A 22,616-nucleotide genomic window follows, 5' to 3' on the forward strand; every position below is an offset into this window, starting at 1 on the left:
CCGCAGAAGGCAAGGTGCTACTTTCAGATCCAAGTGTTAAAACATCTCCTATATTTCTCCTCCTATCTGAATACTCCTACCAGGGAAATTTACTGTGTGACAAGTTTACATGCAGGCTTTTCTACAACAACCCTCATAGTATTAAGCATTTTAAAAATTTTAGTGGTATTGGCTTGTAGATACACCCATATATTAGTGGAGAAGTGACCTGTTTTAAAGGTGGAAAAGCTAAAGCAACTCTAGAGCTATGGAAGCAACTCTAGTTGAAGATCCAAAAGAAAGACTCACATAGCCACATGAATATCTGAGCTATCTGTTGGTGTGTCAAAGCAATCTGAGCAGAGTATATAGTTCCAAGCATGCCATGAAATGCTTTGTAGCACAATTAGAATAGAGCTACATATCTTTGTAAGAGGCATTGGCCTGAAAAGATTATATTCCTTAGCTGTAAATAAATCTCATTACGGAGAGGAATATGCTCCCCACTACATCAACATGTTTTACCTTTACATGTGTGCAAGCACCTAGAAAGCTCCTGCCTTAGCAGAAGCTGCCATTTGGCAGACTTTGGGTATAGCCTCAGTCACTCAGTCCCTGGCCTAATACGGAATTCCATGCCCACGCATGGAATCACACACAGAATGGTTGAGGTTGGAAGGGACTTCTGGAGATCATCTAGTCTAATCCCCTTGCTCAAGCAGGGTCATCTACAGCACGTTGCCCAGGATTGTGTCCAAATGGCTTCCGAGTATCTCCAAAGAGGGAAACTCTACCATCTCTCTGGGCAATCTGTTCCAGTGCTTCGTCACCCTCACAGCAAAAGAATTTTTCCTTATGTTCAGACAGAACTTTCTGAACATAAGGAAAAACTTTTTATGGCTTTCCTCAGATAGCTTTGTCTTGGAAGGATGGGAACAGCATAGGGCAGCAAACCTCTCCTGCCCAAAGAATCACTGCCCTTAAATGCACAATCTCGACCATTACTTGCTCAATTGTTACACTGAGGGAAGCAAAATACCAACAGTGCTCACAACAGTGACAAAGAGCAGATAACCACAAGGCTTACTTCCCCATCACTGGCATGCTAGCCAATATCTCAGAGGGAGGTTTTCAAGTGTAATTAGCATCCTCAAAATTTTGAGGAAGAACTTTCTATCTTTCCTGCCACAGACAAAACCAGAAATCTTAACATCTGCTGTGACTGAGTTATTGCAAATCTATTTTCATTACAAACTCTTCCTTTTTGCATAAAAAGCCCACAGGCATTAGGAACCAGAAAACCTACCTAAAACAACTATACTGTTAAGATTGTCTTTTCTAAGAGATCAGCTTCTATAGCTCCCTGTCGGAAAATTTTATTCAGTATCAGTAGAGGCCAAAAACAAAAAGGATGTTTTCTTAAACATCTCAGGAGTAAGGGGACATCTGAAGAGGAAGAAAAGTGCTAATAATCTGTTCTCGTCAAAAGAGCTCTCTGAAATGGGATTAGGCCACGTCCTTTGCCAATTTCTAATTACACACAGAGTATGTATCAACTTAATCATGTACTCTGGACCAGTCCTTCAGCTGGGGTAAACTAGTGAGGCTCCATTCACCAGTCACAGAAGAAGAGTTCTACAAGACACAGTAAAGAAAAAAAACGCAACAGAAAATATGACAGGCCTTCAAAAAAAATGTACATGGTTCAAGCATGCAGCAGGTGGTTTGAAATCTAAGACTGTATTCATCTATACACCTAAACGGAATCTTCCTGTCTGGGATACAGGCCAAACAGCTCTCACCGATCCCCTTTAATGTTTCTGGTGCTTCCTCAATGGTTAGATTAATCAGAGAAGTTATTTAGATGCCAAGTTTTTTATGCAATAAATCCTCCCCTGCCCCTTTCTCCCCCCTTCAGCTCCACCAATTCCCCAGGAAAAAAAGAGACAGACTCGTTCAGTTCTAGTTTGCAAGTGCTGTGACAAACGGGCAGCAGCAATACTGCGTTTAAAGCCAAACAGTCCCATTATGATCATCTGGTCTGACCTTCGCTATTACAGTGGCTAGAAGATTTCATCATAATCCATAGCTTCTAGTTCAGCTAAAGCCCATGTCTAAAAAGGTATCAAGTTTGATTATTAATAGGAGTGGCAGGCTGTCCAAAGCACAGAGACAGCAGCTACCAGAAGCATGTGGAAGTGCTGTTGATACAGAAGAGCTCTGATGATATTACAAGAAGTAGAAGCTGAACAGCCACATTACTGCAATGTTCTAAAGCCCAGATCACAAGCAATGTTAATCTGAATTCTTTCCTATCTTAAAGGAAAGAATCTTGATTTTTAAACAGTTACAAAAGACAACAGGTCTCCAGGCATTTCAAACTGGCCTACGCTCATAAGGTTCCATTGTTCCTTGAGGATGACTGGGAAATATCTGCTAGTAAGAGAGCACTGTTAGCAAGAAGCCACCGTTAACATTATTGAAGATAGAAATATATTGATATTAGAAAAAATGAACTTTGAACTTTAAGAGTTTGAATGAACTCTTTCCACTTGAAAGTGGAAAGCATGTTCCAGTTGGCAGAAATGAGAAGGTGCAACATAGCTAATACATTATGACCAGATCCTCACCCTCTTTTGATTCTATCTCCAATTAGCAAGACTGATAAATAAGTACATTAGTTAACAAGAATAACATGATTAAAAAATGCTAAGAAAAGTCTTATGGTCTCACACTAGACCTGTTGGTGTGTAATTATTTTCATGTTCCTTTAAACACTAAGGATTCTGTTAAAAACAACACAACTTTGAATTTGGTTGTTAAATGGCAAGATTGAAAATAGACTGAAAAAAGAAAATTACTTCTTGAAGAAAAAGAAGCAGCTACGGTTTTCTAGTTTAGAAAAAAATCCCATGGCCATGAAAAAAACTGACAAGTTGCAGTAACACCAGAGAAGGCAGGAAAATAGGTGTTTTTCTACTGATACAGAACCACCATCCTATTAAACAACTGTGCCTTGGTCTTGTTAATGAGATTAGCAAGACTGTGCTGTTCGTAAACAATCTGAGGCTGTAAAAGAGAAAACACTGGCTGTTTACATCTCAAAACCTGTGGTACTACGTAACTTACAGAAAGACAAGAAAAAAAGAACTAAGGGAAGAAACAAAACCTATCAGAACACAACACTGAACAACAACAACAAAATGCTGAACTTACCTAAAGTTTGCCTTTCATTCTCCATGTCATTGCTTAGGTTATCTTCTGAGACATTGTCACTGATATCACTTACGTATGAGTCATCATCTGATATCTGAGTGTGGGGTTGGGAAAGAAAGCAAAGTACGTCACTCATTAAAATAATCCCATATGCACATTCCAATTGTTATTTCAACTGCAATTATTAACAGATTTGTACTGTTTACATTGTGCTTCAGTATTGCTGAAAAGCACTAAGCAGGCCTGAAACAAAACTGAATTTGGGAGAGATCACCATCACTGACAAATTCAACTATTCTTTCAGTGGAAAAAATTCTTCTTCTTTGACCCTGCAGCTAAGTCTTTCTTTCTATGAAAACCTGAGATTATTATGGAGTCCTAGGGAGGTAATAAAAGGCACTATTAAATTTCAATATTCATGGCATTAGCCCCAAGGTAACCTGCAGCTACCACAAAGACAGGTATAAATATATATTTCTCTGATACAATTTCTTAAGTATCTGTATGATAAGTCAAGGCACAATATACACAATATCTACATACTACACTATGCACAACTACCTATTTGACATTTTCCTCAATGGGCATCTAAGATTTCTCTGTAATACTTATTACATTTTACTGTGAAGAGAAAATAGCAACAAATAAATACACATGGTATATTAATTTTTAAAAGATTTCATTTTCTGACAGTCATCTGATTTGCAATTAGCACTTAGAAGGACTAAAGTTCAAGTAGTAGATAATGAATTACATTAGAATGATGTCTAATCTTAGTACTCAGACCTCATTTTCTGAAGAGCTAGCAGACAGCAGGACTTCCTGTGCATCAAAAAATTCTGTGAGAGAGTCAGCAACAGACAGTCTGCTTTCATTGGAGATCTGGTGAACCAGACCTTTGCTTTCTTTTCTTGAATTTTCCTGTTTAAAAGAAACAAGTTTTGAGAGGAAAAGTATCAGATAGCATTCATAAATTCAAATCTACAGATATGTAATTTAAAGGGCTGTAAAATACTGGGAGAAGACTGCACATGGTCCTCTGCAATTTTTTGAGAGGTAGCATGTGTTTCAAAGATGAGACTAAAAACAAGGGAAAGATAGACCAAAATGAAGAAAAAAAGAAAGCAAACAACGCATATTCAGTAAATCGGTTATGGCACTGCATGTGCACATCTATTGTCCTTCAAAAATCAGATACAACAATGCAGTGCTATATGAGTGATTTATTTAGCCAGATATATGCAAGTGTATCATGAGAAATCCCCCAAAACAGCAAAATCCCTGCCACTTTATTTTACATAGTAGATTCAGATTCTCTTCTGATCTCAGCAAGTGATTTGCTCTTTTCCTCCCTTAATGCAAAGTTTGCAGTGTAGTGGTACGTAAAATTCAGAGGGGCAAAGCAGCTTTCTATATAACAGCACTGCCTTCCTAGCTCTCTTTCTCCAATAGATCTATTAACGCAGGATGGAAAGTAGTCAAATCTACACCTGAAGTAATGCTCTGTTAACCAGAAACAGCACATTACCAAAGCCACAAAAATGACATTGCTCTTGGAGCAGCAGTCGTATTTGATTGCCATAGAGATTTCAGTACCTTTTACTATGCAAGCCCTAAGCGCTGTATAGGTGGTTGGCAAGGTTCCAAAAGGTTGTCTACCAAAGATAAGATGAACAGTAAGACTCGTTGTTTCATCCTGTGAATGTAGTAAAATATTTGGAGAGGACTGGGCATTATTGCTTTCCCTGATAACTCCACCAATACTAAAGAAGAAAGGCCAGCTGGCCCAAAGGAGTGTATTAGCTGCTACTTTCAAGCTTCATTCTGCAGGAGATGATTTACTAACTAGTGATTATGACTGCCCTCACTATCACAATTTTGCAGGAATACATTTCAAATGGATGAATGTTGATTGTAGGACACCACAAAAGACTTGTTCTGCTTAACTAGTAATAACATATCACAATTCACTTGTGCACCTGCAGCAGTTTTCAGGCATCTAATATCTCACTATTTTCACTTTTACAGCACATTTGTTCCTTCTTATCAGTCAGTCCCAGATTGCCTATACTTAATAAAACATTGTAGTTTTACTTTTAGAAGAGCATACACAGTGAGCAAATTGCACTTACTCTGATCAGTCTATAATCGAACATGATGAATCATCTTTTGAGGCATTTGCACTGAAAGATTTTACTATAGTATGGAATGCTATTTAGCATGTGCTGCTAATAGTAGAACAGTAACAAACAAACTGTTAGCAGATAAAAGCTGTTTTTCTTATACGTTCTTGGTGAATCATCAAGAAAATAAGCAACCTCAACCTCTTTCTGTGGGAAGGCAGAGGCACTGACCTACAAGTCAAAAAAATCTTATACACGTGACTATTGTTACTGGAAGTGCTTTCTAATACTACTTTTAATCTGAGAGATAAAGTGAGCAGAAAAGCCTCATAAAAGAACAGTAACTTTTTGTATTTATTACCTGGAAGTTTCATTTTGCCTTCTTTTCTACTCCAGCTCTGGCACAGTAAACCACAACATAAGCTGCCCAATAGACAAACTAAACATTTATCTAACACAAAGGCCTGAGAAGCTTGTTTATTTTGCTGCAATTTTCAGAGCTCTATCACAGCACTTGATGGATCAGTTAGAGCAAAGTTTTGTGCAGTGAACTTGTCTTCTTCACAGCAGTGCTACTATATCTTCAGTCAAGCCTTACTAAGATGAAACTTTTTCAGTATAAGTCATTTTGCCCTTCAGTTCCATCCAAAACCACGTCATAGGGAATCTGTGAATGAAAGGTCCTTACAGGACCTTTTGAAAGGTGTTTTAGCATGTCTGCCTGTATTGTATAGAATGTGTTTCAGAAATAATCTACTGTCATTGCAAGGACTTCTACTAAATAAGAAAATGAACTGCTGAGAGTAAAAAGAATGCATTAATGCTTCGCTGGATATCAGCCAAAGTACTGTTAAAATTCTCACAGTGTTAAAAGAACAAGCCATTTGAATGATCAACTACTCCCCCCATCAAAGTATATGATCAAAACCCAGCTCTTTTAAAAACGTAATACCAGAAGATGACTGAATAACTAAACTCTATAAAAATGAAAGAAAATAATTCATTATAATGAAAAAAAAACCAACATGACATGTTTAACTTCTAATGACAGATTTATATCAAGCACAACAGAAATTTCTGTATCAGTTAATATTTGAAAAAAATCCATCAGAAAAAGTCCTTGCTTCCCTCATTAGCACCATTAAGATCTAGATGCCATGAATATAAATACACCATATTCATATGCATTTTGTGACTACGAGAAAAAAAAACTGTCTGAACATCCACGTATCTCAAACTGGTTATCTGGTTAACACCCTGCTTTCACACATAGAGAATTAAATGGCTGAAAGAGCTCTTATTTCTGCATCTCACTCTGTTCTTTTTATAAAAGTGTTCAATAATGCTTCTAAACCTTAAATGAGACACACTGTTATCCTGTCTTCCAGGATAACAGTATTAAGATTAGCAACAGAAAGAACTATAGAACTTGAAAAGTAACATGGGAAAAAGGTAGAGAGAAAAACTAACACCAAGAAAGCACTGGGAAAGCTTTGTTCATGCTGAATGGGAAGCACGCAAGAGCTGAGGGAGAAAACAGGAGCCACTAGCAAAAAGCAATGGAAGGGTGCTCAGGAAAACTGCCCATAGGGGAAGTCTTTAAATATTACATAATGCATCATCCAAAATGATTCATAACTATGAAAGCAGGCTCTTTTTGCTAACACAATATGCTGCAGGGAAGACATGAAGATCAAGACAAGATGCAGCTATGCAACACTATCTAGATGTAGGGGGTTGAGGTAATGGACATCACTGGAAGAGGAAAACCATACCCACCTTCACCAAATCTGGACTTGATTTTGCATTAGATGCTGAATCAAGGATCATAGATTCTGCATGTATTCTGCGTAACCGGTCTTTAAGATCTGTGTTTTGTGCTATTGCCTGGAACATTTAACAAAAATATTGGGGCTATGAAGTTCTCTCAACTAATTTGAACAGTGGCTTTATTGTGCAAGAAGGGGAGAATAGTATTTAAAGTGCAGTATAAAACAAACATCATCAAACAGGCTTTCACCATTTCAGCAAGTCATTTATTATAAATGCTTCAAACCATGTTGCTTACTTCTCAAATTAAAACTATTTTTGTTCAGTGTGAGAGAAAAGATAAAACTGGAGAACAAAAGCCAAAGGGAACTTGGACATTTCAACTTAAGAGACTAGGAATATGAGACTGTTACAGGTCACAGGTTCTGCAAGCTGATTCATTAAGTTATAAACCTGTTTTATGCATCTTGGTTCATTTCCAACTTCTATACCTCTACCCCAGTCTAACCTCTCTCACTGTTAATTTATACTCTTATCATCAGCCAGAGACATGTTTCATTTTCCCATCAACCTGATGTACTGATATTTCTTTGTCAGCAGAAAGCTGAGGGAAATAAGTTTAACTTGGGACTGACTTGTAAAACAAAGCTATCTTCTCCATTTGCTACCGCACTGCAACCACAGCTGTACTACTGGACTAGGCAAGGATAGAGAAAACAGTCTGAAAGAATGAAAGATAACCTTTAAACATGACAAACATTTTCTTTCCCAAAATTCCAGCAATGACAGAAGGCCAGTTTCACTGAACATGGTGAGTAGCCTCTGGGGGATCAAACCAAAAAAACAAGGAAAGTCATGTAGCTTTCCCCTGTGTAGTTTGAAAATGGCCAAGATCAATAAAAGTAGCTTCTCCTCCCTCCTCCCCCAAAAGACACAGTTGTATTTAATGTAAATACATTTTGTATTTGCATTAAATACAATTTAGGTATTAGTATTACATCTCTACACTATTTATATATTAATACTGTATTGCAATTGTATTATGTTTTACTGCTTTGAAATTATATGCAAATATTGCTTTAAATTATTTCTATTATAATAGAAATCTCTACAGATAAAACAGCCCATTCTTTGTTCCATTTGAAAAACGGAGACACTCCTACAAACAATCTATCAACAAATCTATCAACAAAAAAATCTATCATTCACATTATTACAACTATATATAATATCACAAAACTGTGTAACAGGTAAGTTTCTCCTTTTCACTTAAAAATATTACTTCACACAGGTTTCACGCTAAAGTAAAACAGAGCAGGCAAGATTACCTTTCTGTTTAGCATCACCTAAAACACACTGAAGGGGAACTTTGGACATGTGCTCAAGACTCCTGCATGCTTTCTTAGTCTCAAAAACAATATGGATAAGGTAGGAAACTTTAAGCACTGGAAAGTCTGCAGGAACCACATGAAACAACTCCTCCTGGGTGAGCGATTTCCTCTACATTGGACTTCTAGGTTGTTCCTTTTACAGTAGCTCGCTGCAGCCAAAACTTATTGCATAGCAACCATACTTTTTGGTCAGAATCATTTTATCTTGCTCATAGGTGAGTTCCACCTCACACATTTGAATGGGTGAATTAAAACAACTTCTATCAGTAGACTCAAAAAAAAAAACAAAAAACAAAAAACAAAAAAAAACCACTCTCGAACACTAGACAGAACACCAACAGATAGCCATTTATGATAATACCTTTTCCTTGTCTTCCAAGACTTTCTACAGCTTGTGGATGTACCCAGCTCTAATACTATATCCAGAGAGAGGTACAATTTGTGTCCTAATAGTCTTATAATGAAAATGATCAGAAGGAAAAAACAACTTCTATTGCAAACTCAGGTACTGGCTACTTATGCTGCATGCATTTGAAGGTCAGATGTCATTTAGAGTTGACTTATAGGAAGAGAACACAGCCATGCCCACAATAAAAGCATATATATGTGTGTATATATGTGTGTGTATATATACATATACATATATATATATATATATATATAAAGAATATATAAAAGCCACAATAAAAGCTACTAGTTTTAACCATGAAAGGGGAAAAAAAATCTCCCTGTATTGCAAACACAATTCCAGTATTTCCAGTACAGAAGTGAAGGTGCTGCCAACACCCTTACAACACACATTCTTCCTGTTTCCATCTATAAAATTTATTAAAAACACACACAACATACCTCTTGATGATTGGAACAATACTGAAGACTGATCTACTGCCCACTTCTGTGATCTGAATCAATTTCATGATTTAAATCAATACTAGGATGTGGAAAACCTTTTCTGTTTACGCTTCTACATTCTCCCCAAAATACTTCTGATTTCAACAGCACTTTTTGTGGATGTATTATTGGGATCGGGAATGATAGTAGGCTCAAAGCGATGGTGGCGGGGAGAGGAATTATTTTCTGACTCTACATATGGATGTTCTGAATTCAGAACATAGACATTTACCATTCCCTCTGACAAGCAATCAAATGGACAGCATTATGTATCATACCCACTTTTATACACAGTATAAAAGTAATACAGTAACACAGACTGTGCTTTTCCCCACTGACTATTTACTTTTCTAGGACTGCGTGTAGGTCAAGGAGACTGTCTTAACGAGAAAGAGGCAGAAGAATAGTGGCCAATTTTGCAAGTGAAAAATGCTTCATCCAGTTCGAATCTGTTCATTTTTACTCCCCTGCCAGTGGAGAGAGCAAAACAAACTTTATGCTTGATTACTCTCAACCTGCAAGTCTTTTTTTGTTGTTGTTGTTGTTCCTCTTGCACAGAAAACAAATTGAAATTAGCCACAGACACTAAGTCAAACTCACCAAGGAAGGGCTCTCTTCCAAGGAGCAGTCTGAGAAATATGCAAGTTGAGCATATCTGAGTTTCCAGAGGTCCTCAAAGGAAACTCATTCCTTTCTCATATGCTCTACTGTACGAGGTGAGAAAATTTCTGTTGGCACCCCGGCTTTACAAAGATCCACAGGCTAATAGTTCTTACATAGGTATTAAACTCTGCTTGAAAGAACTGCCAGTGTTCACAGATGATTTCTGGATGGCCTATGGAAGGCTTTTTCAGTATCAGATGATAAGATCCAAGAGCATGACTTTTAAGGGATATTTAAAGGATGAAGATGGACAACATCATTTCATTGCTCAGGAGGAAGAAAAATACAATACTCAAGTGAGTGTTCAAAAACACTCTGTTCAGAAACCTTAACAACTGTTTTTGATGTAAAAGTGATGGGCAATTAAAATTGGAAAAAAAATGAAAGCCATCTACCCAGATATCAGAAGCAGAACATCTGAAAGCCAAAAGCAAAGAAGTGCAAGTGAGTGAACATAGTTACTATGCAACAGGTTTCAGCTCTCTCCACATTTTGTTTGGCTATTTCATCCAATTTTGACCAACCTGGAAGTTCTGGTCTCAAGCAACTACCAAAAAAAAAAAAAAAAAAAAAAAAAAAAAACCACCACCACCAAAACATACCTACCAAGAAAAACATCTTTCTAAAAATACAATCTCTTGTCCTTAGAACTCTGCTATATGAGCTCCTTTGCTGCTTTCTGACAACTAACAGTTGCAAACCACTATAGACAAAATGTACTTGCATCTGCTTTGCAGTATCACAGTGTAGCACAGCGTAGCTCAGATAAGTTAGAAGGGACAGACAAGTGCTCTTCAGCCTTGATTTAACGCCAAATTCTGTTATTACTACCTGAGTGATATTTAGGAAGAGAGAAAAAACAACTCACAACCCTGCAACCTACCAGACTTGAGTGATAAAAACAGAATACATGTTTCAGAATGCAGACTCTTCATCACAGAGCAGCCCTCTGATACCTAACATCAAATCATGCAGATTATACTGAACACCCATCAATCTGTCAAATGTTAGTGATTTCACAATTTCTTTATAACTTAGAAAAAAGTCTCTGAACAGCACTATATATAATAATGCACTATGCTTCTGAAAATTCTAGCACAGAATAGATACTAAAGAAACAGGTATTAACTTGTACAAAATTAAAAAATGGTAACTGATGACAGTGAAGCTTGTTGAACTTCAGCATGTCACTTACGGATGTTAAGGCATTCTTCAAGCCAACTATTTGTGCAGATGGAGACAAGGAGGCATCATGTTCCAGCATCTGCTTCAGCTTCTCTCTTTCTGCAGATATGGTGCTGAAAGCCGACTTCAAGGTGAAGTAAACTAGAATCATTTTGTAAAAAGTGACAGTTAAAAACAACTACCAATTGTATACACACATGTTAAATAAAACTTCAACGAAACATTATTTATGGTTACAGAAACCAGAATTTAGGTTGAGATGTAGAGTGGGTTAAAAAACAAGTGATATTAATCAAGGTTATAGGGTAGACATTTTAGTAGTAGAAATGTTTATGGTAAATGCCACACTGTTGACTATATTAGCCACGTTCAAAATTGCTCTGATTATTTGTGACAGATGGCAGCAAAACTAACTAACCACATCTGCTCTTCACTTGCTTTTGTTCCCCAATTAGCTTGAATCTTCAGTCAGTCATGACTATTCCACATTCCCTTAAGAATTTCAGCAGGATAGAAGAGAGGGAAAGAGGTGGAAGGGAGAGGGCAGAGGGGAAACAAGCAAGAAAGAAAGAAAAAAAATCAAGAAAGCAGCTATTATGCCATAGTAAGTAAAGAATACTTATGATAACATCAGTTATCATCTTGAACAGAAGGAGGCAAAATCAATACTTCCAAAAGGCTTTCAGATATAAATGCACAAATGCCTTTGTTACCAAGATCACGTGAACAATAAAAACGTTTCTGGTGCAAAGGTGATAGAGCCAAGCATTGCTACTGAAAAATGATTTTGCAGAAAAAAAAGATTTCTAGTCAAGCTACCCCTCCAGCTGCTTTACATGATTTTACTCTTCTGTAGTCACTAAAAATAGGTTACTACCATAGCAACCCTTGTATCAGCAAGAAATGTTGAATGAAGTGTAGTGAAACACCCCAAATATACAAACATACATGTGCTCATACATGTGCATGCACACACAGTATAATTTGCTATTGCATTTATAGCAACTGATTTTAGGACTGTATTTGTTGCCAGAAAGTAAAAATCTAGGTTTCTAGCACATAAAACAAAAGGAAGAAAGGTCCTAAAAAGCCACTTGATGATTAAGCCTTTTTTTTTTTTTTTTTCTGAACAACTCAAGACTTCAGTGTATGCAATTCCTCAAGGGGATTACAGGAAAGAGGGGTGGCGGGGAATGGGAAATGTCAGGCTTTTTTTTTTTTTTAATTAAGATTAAACAGGAAGCAATCTCAGAAGTTGCATCAAGTTGTGATGATGTAAAACCACATACGAAAGAGAATTTGATTTACCTTTATGTGCAACGTGAAATAAGTCTTCTTGCATTTTAGTAAATTCTGATGATGTTTCAGAGCCATCAGAGTAATTTTTCTCTTCTACAAAATCTATAGTAGACAAGTTAGGATTGGAAGCATGCAGTCTCAGCGGGGCAGAAAAAACTGAAGGCACCTACAAGGAGGATAACCATTTGTGACGTTATTACAAGCTCTAAACAAAGCTTTTGTTATTGTTCCTACCTGGATTAGACGTTGGAGACACCAGAAATGGAAGACCTGTCAGTTAGCAGTAGGTTTAGAATGAATGACACCTGGCAAATGAAATCACAGGTGCAACTTTGCCCAAGATGTCATAAGCAGAGACTTGACAAAACTCCAAAGAAACAAGTCCACAGAGAGCAGTAGCATATGCTACGCTATTTTCCTCTGCTTATAAATACCTAATAACATGGTCTCTAGAAATAAATGTTTTCATAACTATCTGCAGAGATCTGTGCTACTGAAAAACAACCACCACCACCATCTCCAGAGGGAGAGATTAAACCATGTAAAACTCATGGCCAGTCTACTGCAATAACCAGCAGAGATCCTGATGCAGATTTCAAACACAATGTTTTTGAAAGCATTTTGTCTAATATATTATTGTTTAAGATGAGCTATCACAGGAGACTTAAAAAGGATTCAGATTTCCTAAACTGGATAGGCTAAGAATTAATCAGTAATAGTATTTGGAGAAAGAAGGGCTACAGAAAGGACTGAAATTACCTGTAACATTCCTTTAGTCTCTTTCCCAACAACTCTGGATCGCCATCTCCTGTGTGTTCTTTTTTCCTTTTTGGGGCTTTCAAAAGGTCCAACCTTTTAACAAGACACAGGACAAAAGTAACATGGTTTGCCATAAATCTAGAAAAGCTAAGAAGATTTATCTTATCCTGTGCTTTTTTTTCCCCCCTCCTCCCTCGTCCTCCCTTGGAATGGCAAGGGAGAACTTTTGTTCATTTTTTAAACAACAAACCTGTATAGCATTTATAGCAGGCGCTGAATATGTCCTGTGAAGAACATCCATACTCTGTAAGAGCTGGTTCATTTCCAGTAAATAGGTATGACAGTGGGAGAGGTCTGTTTTGAACAAGAAAATAATTTCAGTTGTTCTGAAGTAACAGACACACTAAGTTTGAGTGTTCATTCACAGGTTAGTCTGATTTAGATTTTTATTTGTAGCTTAACATAAAAGTCTAACTAGCTTAAGTTATTCTTGGACTAACAGTAGATTAGTAGATGACTGGATAGAAGAGCCTGTGTTCTTCTATCTTCAAGTTTACATTCAAAATACTGGAATGCACCTTCATAGCCTGTGTACTAATGATCATGGTATTTTATCCCAGTAGGTAGCGGAAAAGTGAGGGTAATGTAGTAATTACTGCAGCCTGGGACTAGTTAGACCTCTTTATGGGAGTATAACAATGCCAAGATAGACTTGTTAATTCAGTGCTGGAGGTGAGGCTCCTCTTTATTAGAATTGAGGCTCAGTGGTGGGCAGAACTTTACTGAGTATGTATCACATAGACACTATCAACGTGACAAAGATCTTCATGCTGTTAAGAAAGCAAATACAGAAGGTGACTTTGAAGTACTCAGAGATCTAATTCTTTTTAAATGACTGGATTTTGGACATTCCCCCTTTTGTTGAATATCCAGCTTAAGAAAGTTCAAGTCTTTATATATATAAAGTCACCTTTAATAGTAAGAAAATGTATTGAAATACTCAGTTCTTTTAAGGAGGTACTAAAAATTCAAGTACTCACATCCAAAACTAGTAATCCTTTCAGAAACAAGTGACTAGCCAATTAATAAACAACCACCCCTTTCTTCCCTCCCAATTTCAGAGAAAACTTTAACTGTATAATGACTACTTATGCTGTGCTACTGTCATTATTGGGAACAATCAGGGGATTTATGGTATTTTTTTTTTGTAATTTTTTTAATTTAATTTTTTAATTAACAGGAAGTAATCTCAGAAATCCCATCATTATTAAGTTGTGATGATGTAAAACCACATTAGGGCATTTTGAACTTCCTTCAAATATCATTACCCCTTGAGCATTTTTCCATGTCTTCAGAAGACTGTAGCCAAGACGGAATCCGGGACTCATTACTTGAATAGGAAAATGACAGGCTGCCTCCAGCTGACAATGAATTCTGCTTGGTTAAGCTGCCTGCCTGTTCCAAAGGAGAACAAATGGATTTTTAACACACAGTATTTTATTATTGCAAGTGCATGTTTTGACTACCAGCAGCTGAGGTCCATGATCACTGACAAGGACTGAACACATCAACAACAACAACAACAACAAAGTCTAAGAACTAGATTAGAACAATTAGAACAATCATTGAACACAATGTTGGGATATCATATTGTATTAAGAAAATACTGACTACCAGCAGTAGAAAAACAGATACTAAAGGAAGACAAAATTTGCTAAAAATTAGATTTTGAGGAATGGCAAAGGTCTGCACCAGTTAAGTCAATTTAACACAATTATAGTACCAGATCTGGCACAGGACCAAGGGAGGACATTCTCTTCCTTTTCCACTCTCACCAAAGAAGTCCCAGAAGACAAATATATGCATGTTATATTTAAGTTATCTGAAGTATTTTTTTCAGTGAAGCAAGCAAGATCTACTAGATGTTTCCTGAAATTTTACTCAAGGCCATGTGCTTTTAACACAGATTTTACGTGATAGTCCCTAATACATATGTGATCACACTTTATCTGGGTAAAAATCCCCACCATTTTCCAACCTCTCAGCAGCAAATTACAAACTGTTGTCTTGTTTTCTGCAGTTCAGATGCTTCAGAAGATACTAGAAAGAGTCCATAAGAGCTAATTAAGCAGTACAATTAAGCAGTTCCTAATGGGAAAAAGATTTATATGCAGTATTATTTTCATTTCTTAGTGGCTTAGAATGCTGCTGTCTTTTCTAGTGCAACTACAACTACTGGTCATCCAAATGCCTAATTACTTTTTAGACTCGATGAATCCTTTTGTCTTCAGTAAGGCCTACGTCAGGAAGTTGTGTAAGATGTTGACAAAACATGTAATTATTTTATTTAAAAACAGTTTTAAATATGTTGTTTCATTTGAAGTACCATTACATGACAACTTTACTATAGGGTTATGAGAAAAGCTGACGAGGTCATTTGGCTCCTCTCTAAGGGATTTATACTTTGCACACTTTGTTACCTCTTGGCTCACCTTGTATCAAAATCTGAGGTAGTTCTACTTTTTAATCTATTCATAGGAAATTTCCTCTGTATCTCAGTAATAGTTGCAGTTGTCTTAGCTAGCCTTTTCAAACTCACAGTATAATGACCCATCTTGAGTTGTAAGGTAAAATAGATTGTACTATCTAGGTGACTTCTTCAGTATTATGATCCCAATTTATATAGTCAGTACCAAATATCAGTAAGCATCAACATACACACTTACTTTCTTATTAATCTACATAGGTGTAGCTATTTCAATACTACATAAAGGTAACTGTGTGAGCTTTATTAATCTATATATACACAAAGCCATCTATACACAATCATCCCAGCACCTTTCCAAATACATGTAAACTAGATTTATACAAGTTTTGTGAGCAAATCCCAGATTGTCTCTTCAAAACCTATTGCATATAACCAAACTCTTTTTCAGAATTCATATATTAGGGGCATGAGCAGAAAGGAAGAAGGAAGAAGGCATTGCCAGGGAACAGGGAATGGATCGAGTTGGTATAGCTCCACTTAGCATACTTTTGTTTTAGATCAGTAGTGCTAAGATTTAGAATACAAGTATTTTACGTAAACATGTACAGACACATACACTCCCTCTCCCAGACATGAAAACTGACTCTGTGTTTCTAAGAGCAAATAAAATGCAAAGATTGTTTGATGTATCTTTTTCAAAATAACTTAAATTACTGGACTGATAGCAACTAGCATTAACCTAGGGTTGGTGTAAATTGGCAAACCTCCATTAACTTCAAAAAAGTTAAGGTGATTAACTGTAGCTTAAGAACTATCCATTTCTATTTTTCACATGAAAATAAGAAGGGCTTCTTTACAGTGCAAATCTGGATTAAAAGTGAATTAAAGTCTTATGTCAAAGAAGAAATGGTTACCTTTTCTGACAATAAGCACATATTTTAAATACATTGGTCACATGGTCTTTATTTGGAGAGCACAGGCATACTGAAACCATGAGGTTTGCAATGACCTGCTTTTGCCCTCAATATTCTCCCTCTGCAGCCTAACCATCTTGAGGGAGAAAAGGACAAAGCTGTCCCAGGAGGTTTCTCCAGTTCCTTGCAGATGCAGTGTCAGAGGAGCAGGCGGTTAGAGCCGCTGAGGTGCCATGGGCAGCAGCTCTTTGCAGAAGAGCGCATCCCCAGAGGGAGAGTTACTGTTCTTTCAGCTGCCAGCTCACACAGATGCCCTCCCCGCCAGCCGCTAGCAAAAAGCTGTCCAGCCAGATGCTTGTGTCTGGGAAAGCTCTTCCCCAGTCACAAGACAGTTCCTCCAAGGTGACAAAACCCCTCCAGGGTCCTATAGACATACACTAAGCCCCATGGAGCTAACCAACAGACTTTAGAAATAAGGACATTGTTCAAATTAATGTAGCTGTCCCAAGAACCAAACAATAAGTTCTAGAGCAATACAGATTTAGTTTTGTACAGACACACACTTAAGAGATGCTGGCTCTAGTAGTCTCTCAGAGTAAGAAAGAGACATGCCTTTCCTCACAGTTTTGTTATCGTCAATACTAGGGCATGTAATGTGACGCTTGATATTTCCCAAGGCAAAAAGGACATCTGGAAAAAAGAATAATGGGTTGGTTTACATAGCAATTCTAAACAGCCCCCTAAAACTCTATATAGATGGAATCCCTAGCAAAGGCCTAAAAACCTTTTAAGCAGTAGTGTGCTGTTTCCATGAGCAAGTGTTGATAAACATGTTGCTGACAGCTCAGAAGAAATTCCATCAATCCAGGGAGGAAAATTCTTAAGCTGTAGGTGTGACATGAAACAAGCCCACTCAGAACATACACCAATATAGCTAGGGGAACGAAAACCTCAGCTAGGAGACAAATAAAGCACCTATTGCTACACCAGCCAGTCAGTGTGCAGCCTGTTTGGGGTATGGAGATTGTATCCAGGTGAAAGTAGCAGGGGTGGCTTTTAGTCAAAAAGGAGTGCACAGCTGACTGGGCCCACCCAGACCACATATCCACCCCCAGCACAACACTCGCATTTGTCTGAATGATGCTTCTGCCTCAGTTAAAAATATAAATAGTAGTCACAGATGGTGGCTCTATAATAAACTTAATATACTCCTCAGCTGAGTACAGTCTGATATATCAATGTAAACAGTTAAGAAGTCTTACTAGCTAGACAATAAATGGAAAAAAAGCTAAGAAAAAAACCCCTCTAGCTGAATGTTCTTCTGTGTCCCCACACTAATATTCACCAGCACATACTAAACAATGATGTACATTTCAAATTTATAATGTTGTCTTATGGTTTTAATGAAGTAAATTATATTTTTCATGATGACTTTTAAAATTGGGTATTAAGTGAGAGTCCTCAGTTTTTAGCAGCATCACACACACAACTACCTGGGAGCAATATAAATAATATCATTTTGCTCTTGACATTTCAGATCATAGCTGCAAACTTCTTCCATTATGTTCTTTACTTATTAACCACAAGTCAGGCTAATTTAATCCCTGATGAAAGCTCATTAATCTATAAATCAGAACCATTACCTTTCTACTTGGAACAGAATCACATGTGACAGGGACAGACTCCGCAGTAGAAGACACAGTGAAGAAAAGGTTACTGACATCATGGGGAAACATGGAGATCTCGTTCTGACGATACATTCTGTGATGACGAAGTTTTGCTACCCACTCATCAAACAATTCCTGAGATTTCACCTACATGAAATTTCAAGTTTTAGAACATTCATATTCAAAATTGTTAATGAAAAAACCCTAATGTATTTTCCGCCTGCTAGGCAGCGAACCTGGCCAACTTTTATTGACAAGACATCAGTTAAGTTCTTCTAATGATGCTCCTACTAAAGGGTATTCTATATGAGCTTGAACACAACAGATTAGTCATCGTATAAATTCAAGAGAAAGAAATTTCAATTACCATAGTTATAGTATTAATGCAGAACACAGTGCTTAGTAACTTCTAGAATGAAAGAAATGATACAACAAAACTATTTAATTTATCATTTCATAGTTGCCATTTATTAAGATTTAGCAAAGTTTAACTAAGCATTAATGGCATTTTGATTCAGTGAGGAAATCATCACATCATCAATCGCTAATCAGACCAACTATTACACAAGAAAGGAGAGACAAGTCTACACCTTTAACTGTATAGAAAACTCCGTGCAGATAAGATGAACAGCATGATATCACTATTTGAAGTAAAAGCAGTTGTGCAGTAAGGGCATAACCTTTGCTGAAAAAAATGCTGAATGCAAAAAACAGCTGAACATGAGGCATCATCCAAGTTTCTATTCATAGAATAAATTTGTAAGAGTTACTGACTATGAAACAGTACAATAAGGCCTCTCAAGTCATAAAGTGTAAAACTAGTCTGCTATGGCTAAAAACTAAGTTATCAGTGTAACTAATAGACCTCTTACTCTTCTAAAAAAGGGAGCATGCGCACAGACAGGAGCAAGCAAAAGCACGTGCAAAAGCAAGAGAAGCTGCATACTTGTTTATACACACTTAATGATTAAATGGTTAAATGGTTAACAGTTAGTGATCTTGAAGATCTACCTTCAGATGGTATATCTGCTCTTCTGTATCCAAATCTATACATTTTGTTGATTTCTTTACAGACATCACAGAAAGTCCAACATCAATACAGCCATGAAGCTTCCCTCTCTCTATCTACAAAAAATAAAATAAATAAAACAAATCCTAAAAAGGAAAAAAAAAACAACATCCATAGTAAAACCACTATGATTACTCTGCAATGGTGCAAAAGGACAGACTAACTGCTAAAGCCATCATTCCCCCACCAAAAAACCTTATATTTAGAACGGTTGAAACTTTATTTCCATTCCCCAATAATACGGAAATAGTAATATTTGAGATAAAATACTGTATTTACCTTGTAATGACCTTAAAGGGTTTAGGACTACTTACATCTGCTTTGCATTTAGAATATTTCAAAATCCCTCTGTCCAAAAAGAAGTATCTCTGCAAGCAGAAAAGCAGAGAAGTCTTAAAAAAAAAAAAATCAGGAAACAACTTACCTATTTTCTTAAAAGAACTACTTTTAAATAATCTTTTTGCAATGACAATATACCATGCAAGTCACATTCACACGACATCAGGCTTTCAAATACATTTCTTTCCTACCTTGTGCCAGCCTTTCAAAGGCCATTTCCTCTTTTTCAGCAAGCAGCCTTCCTGCTTCTGTGGTTCTTGGGTACAATTCATTGCTCCCCGGAGCCCTTCTACAATTTCCCAGCTGTCCTGCTTAAACAGAAAATTCAAAACTAGATCTTATTTCTTCCAAAGAACAGAATTATTAGGAGAGATTCAAGAAGTGAAAGGCTGTATGTAAAAGAAAACAAAAGAATGTTGAAATCTAACCTTAGATCCTTCTTTAGTCTTTGTTACTTATCTCCGAAGAGACCTGATTCTCTTTTAGATTGAGAGTGACAATATAAACTAAGCAAAATGCAATTTTTCTGACACCATCTCTTGCTGAATATACGTGCTTACTAGAATTATATATATATATATATATATATCTTTCTCTTTACTTACACATACGCATAGTGCATAGCCACAGGGTAGCCACAGTTCAGCATAAAAAGCTTTCCGCTGTCACGGGCGGAAACAGCCTATGCTATTTTGTACGTTATGAGGTAGAAGTAAAAGACTGAAAATGAAGACCTCTTCTATAATATTCTTTTGCCTGTAGTCAGCAAGTCAAGGTTTTGTGTTTTGCTGTGAGTTGTTCTCTCCCTAAAGTAAAAGAATAAAATAATACAAATACAGGAAAACGCCAGGGAAGCAATGCAAATACTACAAGGGACACTAGGTAAAGACAGACAATAAAAAATAAACACCACTCTTCTTCATCTAAATCTCTAATCTAAAGATGATCTCTTTTCTGATGTGAGCAACTCTTAAACGGAAGACCGTGCAGCAATATACAATACAGAATAAACCTGGTGGCATTTTTAAAGTTCTTATTTATGGAAAAACTGCTAATTGACAATATAATACAAATTTTAATTCTTCTGATCTGAAATCTCACTCTTATAAATTATCTAGTCAGCTATCATAGGACTTGGCAGAACTAGAAATTGTTATTAACTGATAAAAAGTTGCATGTGATAGCACTATTGCTGTATATGTGAAAAAGACGGAGAACCTTTTAACCTGTAGAATTTAATGATAAAAAGGACTAGCATGAAACACTAAAGGAAAAATAGAACTACACCAGATAGGTGAATATTTGTCGGCCTTCATGTAAATTATGTAGGGAAGCACTCCCCATAAAACCTAACTGACCCAAAAGCTCTAAAACAAAAACGAAACAAAATCTGCAGTGTGCGAGCAATGCTCTTTGATCCATCCCTAGCTACAAGCAATTCTAAGTTGCTGATATGGGGGATGTTTTTCTGCACTTTTTAATTTGACAAAAGACATCTCTTAAAAGTTTACTTTGGACTCATGTTATTTTCCCTTTGATAGAGAACAGTACTTAAAACTAATTTAAAAAGTCACAGAATTTAGAGACATTCACTCTTCACAAAATTAAATGGGAACAAATGTATTTGATAAGTGCAAAAAAAAAAAAATGCAACATTCTACCCCTGGAATCCTTAAATGCTCATTACTAGAGCAACAAGGCATAATCAGCAAACCATCCTGAAACAGGCATTCATTAAACAGCTCATTAAACTCTCATTTGCCCATGCTCCTGGAGGAACTACTCCATTTTATTATTCTCCTTACACCTGCACTTCATAGAACAAACTGCAAGGACAGTCTGCTTCCCTGGATGGGAGTTCATCCTGCCAGCACCACATAACCGGCCACACACAGGTATTAGAAATGTGATGCTAAGCACCTCCTACCATTAAATACCCTAAAAGAACACCCAACGATGTTCTACTACCTGAAGGTGAGCCAAAATTGCAGCTGTCCTAAATGAAGTTGTTACCATAGCAGACATCTGTGCCCTTACAGCCTTTTATTTTATTCTTGGCAGATTTGTAATAAGCAGTTCCTTTATTCCTTCCAGTTTTGGAATATTTTTGATGGCTACTTAAATATCATTATTATTATTATTATGCTATTACCATTTATTATTACAGCCAACAGTCATAAATTCACATTTTCCCCAATTGAAAAATCAGAAGCTATGTTCCATATTCTTTACTTTTGATCTTTCCTTTCTTGGGACGAGCTTGTAATTCTTCATAATCACCAACCCTTTCCTGCCCTGACACAAATTACCATATCAGATCTGGGAACAGAAAGGTTACTCAGACATTAGGAATAAGTGGGCTGAATGGAGAACAAAACCCATCTGGGCTGGGTCTTGGGCTGCAGCTCCAGCACATCAGTGCAGCACAAGCTGGAGCAGGGCACACTGCTCTCACCTGCTGCTAGAGACCGACAGCACAACAAATCTTTGCTGGATGAAGCAGGGAGAGAATGAAGCTGAGCATCAGCTCATGCCATCAGCATGACAGTTAAGTGAAGTCTGCTAGCTGCAGTTTCACAGCTATTTGAGTACAAAGGCAGTTATAAGCCACAATACTTATGGGCTTTTTTTTTTTTTGGCACAGCATTCCAGTCTATGAGCTTGCCATAAATGGAAATATTAGGCCACTAAATGTGTGTGGTTTTGGATTCCTCCTCCCCACTCAAGATTATTTATTAACTCTTATATTAAATCACAAACATTGGGATTGTTAAGATGATATTCTGAGGCACTGATTTCTGTCATCAAAAATGGTATAATGTTGTAACACTAAATTTTACAAATTCCTACAAAGCTAAGTAGC

The 22,616-nt window shown here is 36.9% G+C and overlaps 1 protein-coding gene across 3 annotated transcripts in view; it reads right to left on the minus strand.

The window, feature by feature from the left end:
• The window catches only part of OSBPL3 (oxysterol binding protein like 3), a 96,526-nt gene that overhangs the window by 22,858 nt on the left and 51,052 nt on the right, over window positions 1–22,616 (minus strand). For 2 of the 3 annotated variants that reach the window (XM_062569236.1, XM_062569235.1), the window contains exons 3-14: window positions 19,945–20,061; window positions 19,729–19,782; window positions 19,357–19,470; window positions 18,322–18,492; window positions 14,605–14,731; window positions 13,527–13,630; window positions 13,277–13,369; window positions 12,527–12,683; window positions 11,229–11,359; window positions 7,098–7,205; window positions 3,982–4,116; window positions 3,196–3,289 (exon numbers count right to left, since the gene is read on the minus strand). In XM_062569236.1, coding sequence (XP_062425220.1) covers window positions 3,196–3,289; window positions 3,982–4,116; window positions 7,098–7,205; window positions 11,229–11,359; window positions 12,527–12,683; window positions 13,277–13,369; window positions 13,527–13,630; window positions 14,605–14,731; window positions 18,322–18,492; window positions 19,357–19,470; window positions 19,729–19,782; window positions 19,945–20,061 — 1,405 coding nt within the window. The remainder of the gene's footprint in view (window positions 1–3,195; window positions 3,290–3,981; window positions 4,117–7,097; window positions 7,206–11,228; window positions 11,360–12,526; window positions 12,684–13,276; window positions 13,370–13,526; window positions 13,631–14,604; window positions 14,732–18,321; window positions 18,493–19,356; window positions 19,471–19,728; window positions 19,783–19,944; window positions 20,062–22,616) is intronic. The other variant, XM_062569237.1, reaches the window with a different exon arrangement.

Source organism: Rhea pennata, chromosome 2 (genome assembly GCF_028389875.1).
Source record: "Rhea pennata isolate bPtePen1 chromosome 2, bPtePen1.pri, whole genome shotgun sequence".
NCBI lineage: Eukaryota > Metazoa > Chordata > Aves > Rheiformes > Rheidae > Rhea > Rhea pennata.